At 51.4% G+C, this 9,355-nt stretch overlaps 2 protein-coding genes across 6 annotated transcripts in view; both read right to left on the reverse strand.

The window, feature by feature from the left end:
• The window catches only part of RRP36 (ribosomal RNA processing 36), a 4,733-nt gene extending 1,243 nt beyond the window's left edge, over nt 1–3,490 (reverse strand). Inside the window, exons 1-4 of one of the 2 annotated variants that reach the window (XM_006148541.3) lie at nt 3,306–3,490; nt 737–884; nt 535–601; nt 350–454 (exon numbers count right to left, since the gene is read on the reverse strand). In XM_006148541.3, the coding sequence (XP_006148603.1) occupies nt 350–454; nt 535–601; nt 737–884; nt 3,306–3,423 (438 nt within the window). In that variant the 5' untranslated portion in view covers nt 3,424–3,490. Of the gene's footprint in view, nt 1–349; nt 455–534; nt 602–736; nt 885–2,591; nt 2,643–3,305 lie in introns of those variants that run through there. The other variant, XM_006148542.3, reaches the window with a different exon arrangement.
• Nucleotides 3,491–3,792: 302 nt separating this feature from the next.
• Nucleotides 3,793–9,355, reverse strand: part of KLHDC3 (kelch domain containing 3) — a 6,733-nt gene continuing 1,170 nt past the window's right edge. The window contains exons 2-12 of one of the 4 annotated variants that reach the window (XM_006148550.3): nt 9,032–9,151; nt 7,844–8,056; nt 7,495–7,671; nt 7,223–7,338; nt 6,983–7,054; nt 6,643–6,856; nt 6,478–6,564; nt 6,226–6,334; nt 6,020–6,093; nt 5,823–5,901; nt 3,793–4,419 (exon numbers count right to left, since the gene is read on the reverse strand). In XM_006148550.3, the coding sequence (XP_006148612.1) occupies nt 4,353–4,419; nt 5,823–5,901; nt 6,020–6,093; nt 6,226–6,334; nt 6,478–6,564; nt 6,643–6,856; nt 6,983–7,054; nt 7,223–7,338; nt 7,495–7,671; nt 7,844–7,997 (1,149 nt within the window). In that variant the 5' untranslated portion in view covers nt 7,998–8,056; nt 9,032–9,151 and the 3' untranslated portion in view covers nt 3,793–4,352. Of the gene's footprint in view, nt 4,420–5,822; nt 5,902–6,019; nt 6,094–6,225; nt 6,335–6,477; nt 6,565–6,642; nt 6,857–6,982; nt 7,055–7,222; nt 7,339–7,494; nt 7,672–7,843; nt 8,057–8,947; nt 9,152–9,355 lie in introns of all 4 variants that reach the window. The other 3 variants (XM_006148551.3, XM_006148552.3, XM_027771899.1) reach the window with 3 other exon arrangements.

Consider the following 9,355-nt stretch of genomic DNA (forward strand, 5'->3'; position numbering starts at 1 on the left):
GAAAGCGAGAAATCACCCCCCAGGGGGTATGGCCACGCCACAATCCCTTCTCCTCCATTCTCCTCTCGGGATCTTGGGCACACACACACACGTGCCTGGCGTGATTTTTAAGCCACTGGGTCCGGTACGCAAACCGCGGTCAACTACGTGGGAGTCCAGCGACATAGCCATTACGCTAACTGCTGGTCCCAATAAAATAATTCTTAAAAAAAAAAAAAAAAAAACCCTAACAATAAATTAGGGAGAGTTAAATCTGCCCACCATTGTGCCTCCCGCTCCCCTCTGCCCACCTCTTTGCCCAGTGTCCCACTCCCCCAAGACCTCCAGGAACCTCTCTTGTGCCGCATACCTCTTTCTCCTTGGCTCGGATGTCATTCAAGAATTGATATGTTTTGTCAAACACCTCAGGATTATATTCCCCTGACAGATCGTCAAAGCGGGGGTCACGGGCCACCTTTGGAGATAACAGAAAGACTATAAAACAGAATTTTTAGTCTCTTTTCACTAAGCAAGTGCTTCCTACTTTTGTCTCACCTTTTTACTGATGGGGACAACCTGACGTAAAAATGGCACCCGGACCTTGGCTGACATTTCCAGAGGCCTGTGGAGAAATTGAAGGACAGGTCAAGACTCCAGTCTTGTCAAAAGCTTCCCAACTGTCACTCAAGGAAAAAAGACATCTATCTGAGATCCTAGATACCCTCCTCTAGCTCCTGCGGCAGGCCTAGCTCCTTACCTGTGCTTATCTGAGACGCATGCACTTTGGACAGATGGTCTTGAATTTGGCTTCTTAGAGCTGTTCCCAGCTACCAATTGTTTGTATGTCTTGGTCCCCACGTGGCTCTGCAATTCCAACAGCTCCTCGAATGACATGTTAGATGTGTCTATAGAAGTTGGGAGAGGGGGCTTTTAGACAGCTCAGCCCATGCAGAAAAGACACCACCCCACCCCCATTCCTTAGGCAGTGGATCGTTTCCTGTATCCCCATCAGACCCACTGTAGGACAAATCCGGGCAACACAGGCTGTCATGGAGCCAGACTAACACCTCACTCCCAGCTGTTTCAACTACTGGGAGTTCATCTTGCTAGAGAAGATATCCACACAAGGTCAGAAGTGGACAACATTAGTCCCTTCATTTTTGCTTTCTTTTTTGCTAAACAGAGTGAGCACTCATCAGAGTCAGAGAGGGAGAGAAGAAGCACCCCTACGGAGAATGGTCATGCCATAATCCCTTTTCCATTTCCCCCTCCCTTTGGGATTGTGGGCATGCATGCTCATGAGCCTGGTACAGTTCTCAAACTGCAGTCGGTTATGTGGGACCCAGCTACTTTAACCACCAGACCATGGAGCTGGCCCACTCTCTTTTAAATTATTTTTGTAAGTGTTCCCACAAGGGCCTCTCATCCTTGCTGAGTGACCACTACTGACTGAAGTCCTGGTTCATACTCTCGGTGTCTCTTACCTCAGTCCACTAGCCTCCTAACTGGTCTCTCAACCCCTCGTCTCACTTAACTCAAAGCTATGCTTCTCAATTTAGCCTTAGAGAGGGATCAAAAATACAATCTGACCTTGTTACTCTCACACATAAGCTTTAGATTGTGTTACCTCAACTCAAAAATTCCCGCTCAGAGTAAAAGCTGTTTGTTATAATAACCGAAAAGCTCTCATTTAACCGGACTGCCCCCAATCTCTAATCTCATCTACTAATCTTCTTAAACTCTTCTCCAGCCCACTGGCCTCCCAGCAGTTCCTGGGCACAAAGGTATGCTCTTGGCTCAGTTCTCTACACTTGATGTTGCCTGTTCCTGGTACATTCCCCGAATTTATGTATCACTTGCTCCTTCACCTCTTTCTACCCTTTGTCCAAATGTTTTTTTTTTTTTTTAATTTTTTTGAGGTTTTTGCTATAGGACACATGCTCTCGCCAGAAAGACAGAGAGAGACAGAGAGACAGAAAGCGAGAAATCACCCCCTGGGGGGATGGCCACGCCGCAATCCCTTCTCCTCCATTCTCCTCTTGGGATCTTGGGCACATACGCAAATGCTTCCGGCGTGAGTTTAAGCCACGGGGTCTGGGACTCAAACTGTGGCCACCTACACGGGAGTCCAGCTACATAGCCATTACACCAATTGCTGGTCCTGCCTTTGTCCAAATGTTAACTTCCCAGTGAAGCCTTTTTTGAATACCATTTTTAAAATGGCAACCTCTCCTCTTCTTTATTTCCCTCCATAGACCTTATAATCTTTTTTAAAAATTGAGATACATGGGACCAGCAGTTGGCATAATGGCTATGTCGCTGAATTCCCATATGGTTGACCGAAATTCAAGTCCCGGACCCAGTGGCTCAAACTCACACGGGGTGCGTGTGTGTGCGTGCCCAAGATCCCGAGAGGAGAATGGAGAAGGGACTGTGGCGTGGCCATACACCCTGGGAGGTGATTTCTTGCTTTCTGTCTCTGCTTCTCTGTCTTTCTGGCAAGCGCACGCGCCCTATAGCAAAAACCTCTCCAAAAAAACCAATTGAGGTACAATGCACATACCATAAAAATCACCCTAATAGGGGCAGCAGATGGTGTAGGGGTTACTCACTGGACTCCCACATGGTCAGCTGCGGTTCAAATCTCGGACCTGGTGACTTGAAAATCGTACCAGGTACCTGCGTGTGCCCAAAATCCTCAGTGAATGGAAGTAAAGGGATTGCAGAGTCGCCATGTCCCCTGGAGTGGGTGGGTGATTTCTCATTTTTTCTTGTCCCTTCGGAGAGCACACACACCCTATGGCAAAAACCTTTCTAAAAAAAAAAAGGCACACACACCCTAAAAGTGTACAACTTAATATTTCATTGCCATTTAATGTAATCATTCACTTCTTTGCCTTTTGTTTTACTGCCCTTTCTAAAAGATAAATTATGAAGACAGTTATTTCTGAATATTCACTACTGTATATCTACAGGCTAGAATCATGTCCGCATTTAATGGATAAGAGCTCGAATGCCCAGTAATTGTGGAATTGGTTGACCCTTGAACTCCCCATGCCTCCCGCACTTACATCATCTCCTGACCCTGGGCTACTGCACATGCGCTTTCTCACCGAAAACCCTCATCCTACCTTAAGAACTGCTCGGGATGTCCGAATCCCGTAAGTTTCCCCTCTCACCCCCTGACCCTGCACCGTGCGGGAGGCACCCCCACTTTGCCTCCTTCAGAACACTTCGCAGTCTCCCCGACCTGCCCCTGCAAAGGCTCGGAGCCCCCGCCAGGCTCCCAGAAGCACGCCTCCCCACCACCGGCCCTGCTCCCTCACCCCTCCGCAGGTCGCTGGCCACGACTCGGGGCTCCAGGGTGTCGTCACTCTCCCCGCTGTCCTGGGCCTGGCGGGGACATCGGGCTACCGCCCTGGCGCGGGGGACAGCTCTCGGCATCGACCCGACCCGCACCCCGCCTGCAGCACCAATGGCGCGACTTCCGCTCCCGGCAGCTCCTGCCCCGCCTCTTCCGGCGTTCCCGGAAGGCTGAGTGCCAACGTGACAATGAACGAGCAGAAAACAGACCGAGCCGCTGGCTAGCAGCCGGCGGCAGAGAGCCGGGGCCACTCTGGAGAGAACGTCGCTGCTCCTTGCTCAAGTCATAGCGCACTGGGCTCTGCCCCGGAGAGGCTGGGGCCAGGCGGTGATATTTGGTTTCCTAATAGGCGGCTGAGAAGCCAGAACCGCAGGGGGTGCCCTTTAGCACCCTGCCCCCGTAGCAAACTCCTGCCGCCCCCACCGTGCCCCACAAAAACACAACACACATTTGGAGGTTTTAATTCATTTTTATAAAATCTGAGCTGGCTGAGCTTCAGGGTACAGCAACAGCTCAAGGAAGGGTGGGATGATCTGCTGTCCCCCCCCTTGCCTTCCCAAGTCGGGAAGGTGGAGGGTCTATGCCAACAGATGCAACTCCTTTTAGCTCCCAGTCAATGCTCATGGCTCAAGCAAGGGGTAGGGGTGAGCTTAGAGGGAAGGGGAAGCTCCTGAGGCTCGGACACTGCTTGCTTCTCCCTTCCCACTGTCTTCCCATCCCAGCAGAACCTGACTGGCCTGGGGCAGAGCAGAGGCCCAGGAGCAGTCGGAGGAAGGTGGATGGGGACAGAGCACCAAGGGGATGGGGCCCTCTGGCCCAAGCGGGGAGGGACCTGGCCCTCCCCACTACAGCTCCCCACTGAGTTCACAGCACAGAAAACACCTCTAGTCCAACAACTCCACGTGGAGGTATACTGAGTTCAGGGTCCAAGGGGCAGGCAGGTGAGAGATGGGCAGGGGCAAGTGAAGATGACGGCAGGCTCTGAAGGGGAGGTGGCAGAAACTTCCTCCTACCCATGGGAGGAGACGATGGGGCGGCTGATATTGCTGTTGGTGGTCATGGCATTCAGCTCCCACCTGCAAGGCCAACAATGACAGGCAAAAGGGAGAGAGGGGAGACTTCCCCCACAACATGCCCACAACTGCTTGAACAAAGCAATGCAGTCCCTCCAATTTCCTGAAGTTCAGCCACCCACAGCCACCTCTTCCTTACAGCCCTACTAGGTTTAACAATCAGGTCTACCCACTACCAAATCCAATACCACCCACTCCACCTCCATGCTCATGCATTTCCTGTTTATGTTTATACATATATTCTTGCATCCAGGCACCTGAAATCTGTGTACCTCTCAGTCAACATTCCAACCTATCTTTCCTGCTCTGCTCAGATCTAACCAGGTATCCCTTGCATCTCACCCCCCAGAAGGCCTGCTTCTTTTCTCAACTCCTATCTTTTTATAGCCCTAACTCAGTTCCCCTACCCTCCCTGAAGCTTTCTCCACCCCTCTGACCATATGAAAATTAAATCCTTCTCTTTCTGACCATTCTTTCAGTTATAAATAGTTACTGAATACCTGCTTATTCAGTACTAGACTGTTCAGGTACTTTCATATGTGTCAATCTTGGGCCAGTTTAGCCTCATACACTGTGTCACCAAATATCGAACATAGACTCTCAGCAAGGAAGAGTTGAAGTGAACTGAAACACGGGGAGGGAAAGGTCTCGAAATGATCCAGAAGGGCAAAATTATACAAAGTAAATTTTGATGCTTGATTTGAACCTAAGGATTGAATTCAAAGGGAAATAGCCAGTATTTCTCTTAATTTTGCAACTAAAGCAATCCAGAGGTTCCTAAACTTGTCTTTACTTTGCAACTAGGTTTGAAGATTTTTTTTAAAAATAATTTTATTATTTTTTAAGTTAATTTTATTTGTTGTCATTATTTCATTTTATTTTATATTTTTTTGATGTTGAACAGAGAGAGACAGAGAAGTGAGAAAGCAAGCTGCCAGGTCCAGGACTCAAACCGCGGTCAGCCAAGTGGGAGTCCAGCTGCCCCAACCACCAGGCCACCTGCTGGCCCCTATTTATTACTATTTTTAATTTGCTATAAGGCATGTGTGCTCACCAAAAAGATAGAGACAGAAAGTGAGAAGGCAAGCCACCAGGTCCAGGACTTAAACCACAGTCATCCAGCACTTTAACCACCATACCACCTGCTGGGCCCAGGTTCTAAAATTTAATCTAGCATTCTCAGCATATTAACAAAAATAGCCACATAAGCTCAGGCCTCTGAAAGTGGACTTTTCTTTGAATAAAGGACCCACCTGACAGTCTTATTCTCGTTCCCTACAAGTGCATTACGCCTCCAGCAGAAACTGTCTCCTCCATACCAAGCTAACCAGGCCCAGGCTAATAAGGCCATGCTTACGTTGCTCACTCACCCTCAACCAAGCCCCCTTTCCGACCACTCACGATACCTGATGTCATGGGGCAAACAGGACTGGTCCAGGTTATACTGGATCACGGCCAATTTGCACAGAGTCTTCAGACTAGGGCCTCGAAGGGAGGAGTTGGAAAGGGAAATGGTCAGAGCCTCGGAAAGGATCCGGTCCTGGATACCACCACCCAAAACAGGGACCTTGAGGGCAGGAGCACGTCGGCAATAACTACTTACTGAAGTCCAAGATGTGTAAGTCAGAATGATCTATGAGGTCAAATTCATCTCCCAGGCCTTCCTCTGGAGATGGACTTCAGGGATCAAAAGAAAGATGAAGGTAGGAGGAAAAACTACCCACAAGACCCTCTGGCCCAAATACCTCCCACTCTCCTATTAGTCATAGACGCAAGACTTCCCTGAGGCCTCCCCTCTCTCTTCCTAACCTGGTACCCCCAAAGAGGACAATCTTGTCACCAACAATACAGCAGCACTGGCGCCGGCGGGGACACGGCCCTTTCCCCTTCGGTTCGATCTTCTTCCAGGTAAAGGACACTACGGAGAAGTTTACGTGGAAGTTCAATACCTGCCCCGTCTACCTACCTTCTCTACTCCCCATCCCCTCACCTACTCAGGATTATTCTTTTCCTCCCACCTCAATTGGTCCTTGTTCCTCCCCTAAAGGCAGTGCTCTTTACCAGGATTAAACTTCCAAAGGTCATGGAAGTGCCGGTTCAGCCTTGCGTTATAGCCACCAAAGATGTACAGCTCCCCATTGTAGCCAACTGGAAGGAGAGAGGAATGTCAGTGAGAGCAGGGCAGGGCAGGCCAGGGGCCTTCACAGGGAAAGAACAGACACTCACAGGCTGAATGGCTCCGGCGCCCCTCGGGCAGCACTGGAGTGGGCGGACAGTCCAGCCAAGCTTCAGTTTTGGTGTCGAAGACACGAATGCGGTTGCAGTAAATCTCATTGTTGGAATGGAATGGCCCAAAGCGGTCGGCACGGCCCCCGAAGACGTACATGTTACTGTCCAGCATTGTGGCTGAGTGGAAGTCCCTCCAGCGTGCAGGGTTGCCCTGGGCAGAGCAGAGATGGGAGAGGGGGTCAGCACAGAGGCTGGATGGAATCTGCCCGCATTGCTGGAGCTTCCTAAGGCTTCTCAATGGGAGATGGGTATCTAGGAGCAAGAAAAAAGGGCAGACCTTTGTACAGATGAGGGTCCATGTCATGGTGCTGGTGTCTAACTTATGAATGTCATTGGAAAAGCAGTCCGCCTGTGTGGAAAGACAAGGATGGAAGAAAAGGGGATCAATGGTTACTCTGACCCAACTTCCTTCCCCTCGAAACCTGCAAACAAGCCCAAACCTCCTAGTCTATCACGCTAAATGTCCCTTCCTCTCTCTCATTCCCACCCTAAGCCTCTAGTTTCTTCCCAGACCTACCAGCTGCTCGTAGCCCCCGAAAATGTACATGATCTTGCCCAGGACACAAGCCGAATGCCCATCCCGGGCCCCAGGAACTGTTCCTGACACTCGGGGTGTGGACCACTTGTGAGTATCTGAAGGAGGTAAGAGAATGGCCTAGGTAAGCAACTCCTAGCCTTCCCTCCTAAAGTCTGGGGTGCCCTATTCCCCAGTCCTCCCACCAACCCACACATTTCCCTGGCCCGAGGTACCATCTGGCAGGACACAACCTTTCTGAAACCCATACTCACTAACGTCAAAGGCATACAGCACGTTGCAGGCCCCTTCGGTGTCATTCCGCCCACCCCAAAGGAAGACCGTGTCATCGACGAGGACGGTTGAGTGTCCATACCGCATGTAGGGTACCACAGGAGCCTGCCCACGGATTGCGGGCCTCACCGGGGGCAGCTTTGTCCAACGCAAGGACACTGTGGGCACAGCTTAGCTCAGCCCTGGGAACCTCCCTCCAGATTGTCCACCTTTTCCCAAACCAGCGATCTATACCCCATCCCCCTTGCCACAGGGACCACCACCAAACCTCTTTGGCCACCCCTTCCTGCCCTGATTTGGGCTCAAGGGACGTACCCAGCTCTGGCTTACCTGCATTGAAAATGTGCACATCTATCTGACGCAGCGTCTCATAGTCTTCCCCAGAGCAGTAACCCCCGAAGGAGTATACCCGGTGCCCGACAGCCACTGCAGCATGGTTCACCCTGCGGGGCCCGCCCTCCAGGTGCACCGTCCACCGTAACATCCCCTGGGCCACTGGTTACAGCAACATGCCCCCCCGGCACGGCCTGCTGCCTCTGCTACCTGCACACAAGTCAGGGCCACGGGCTGCTCAGATAAGGCTTCTGCCCAGCTCACCGCCGCTCTGCTTAGGACCAGCCCTTACCTCCAAGTGTCACCCTGATGGCCCTCCCACACCACCTCTCCACAGGGTCACTGGTCACAGCTCAGGTGGCTGGCCCTGCCCCAGGAGAGCTGCCGAGGTCAGGGAGCTAACTCTGGCCTGGTGTTCCCCAACAGCAAAGGGTGGGGAGCCTACAACCTGACTACCAGCTCCGAATCTGCTGATCATTATCGCCCTCTACTCATGGAGACTCCACCCTGTGCCTGGCTTGGCACAACCTTCAAGACCCCCTCCCAGGACGGCTGTGTTCTCTTGTCTCTTGCTCTGCTCTGCTTACTGCCACCTCTCTAAGAATCTCTGTGCTCTTAAAGGTGGGGAAAGGGATCTCAAAATACTCACAGCTATTAATAACCCAGCTAGCCCAGACAGTCCATTGAAAGCTGGCATGAGTGCTTGCTTCAAAGCATAAAAGCTTTTAGGCTCTTACAGTGGAACACTCTCCCCACCCAAAACGGGGTGAAACTGATCCAGGACAGGGATTTCCACGTTGCCTTGGTCAGTTAGCCCCTTATAGGGAGCGTCTGTCAAACTCAGCTGTTGTCATCAGGGTCACCCAGGGCCCCCCCACAGGCACGAGGAGTTCCTTTGACAGCTGTGCCTGGCATGCTGCCAGAACTAGGAAGTTAAGCCAGAAAGGTATGTGTGAAACGGGAACTGGGGGATGGGGGCAGGGAGGAGAGGTGTTCTGCAGCTTCACCAACCCTTCCATTGTGGTAGAAAACAAACCATGCCCCTCCCCAGCTCTTCTGCTTCTGGGGCCCCAGAAAGGGGGATAGAGTGGGGGTATGCACCAGAAAAGGGAAGCGAAGCAAAAATGCCCTTGGGTAGGATAAGTGAAGACCCAGGCATGTGGTTTCTTAAGACAACGTGCCAACCTAGCGATAATGGGCACATTTGAGGGCTCTTTCAGGCAAATCCTCCTGTATCTGGCAATGCCCTTGCTGGCAGGCACTTCCTGGATTTGGCTGGATCATCTGCTCTCTGTTCAAGAAGCCCTGGCAGAAGGAAAAGCCAGGCAGAACCTCAGACACAAAAAGGGGGAGAAAAAGCCCTCAAGTAAAAGAGGCCCCTTGCAGGAAAGAGAAGCTTTCTTTCGGTGTTCAGCTGGTTTGCCGGTCCCACCCACCCAACCTTCCCCAACTGTACGCCCCATGCTTTAAATAGCCACCCCCTCCCAAACTGAAATAGCCTCAGCAGGA

This window comes from Tupaia chinensis, unplaced genomic scaffold (genome assembly GCF_000334495.1).
Source record: "Tupaia chinensis unplaced genomic scaffold, TupChi_1.0 Scaffold000238_1, whole genome shotgun sequence".
NCBI lineage: Eukaryota > Metazoa > Chordata > Mammalia > Scandentia > Tupaiidae > Tupaia > Tupaia belangeri.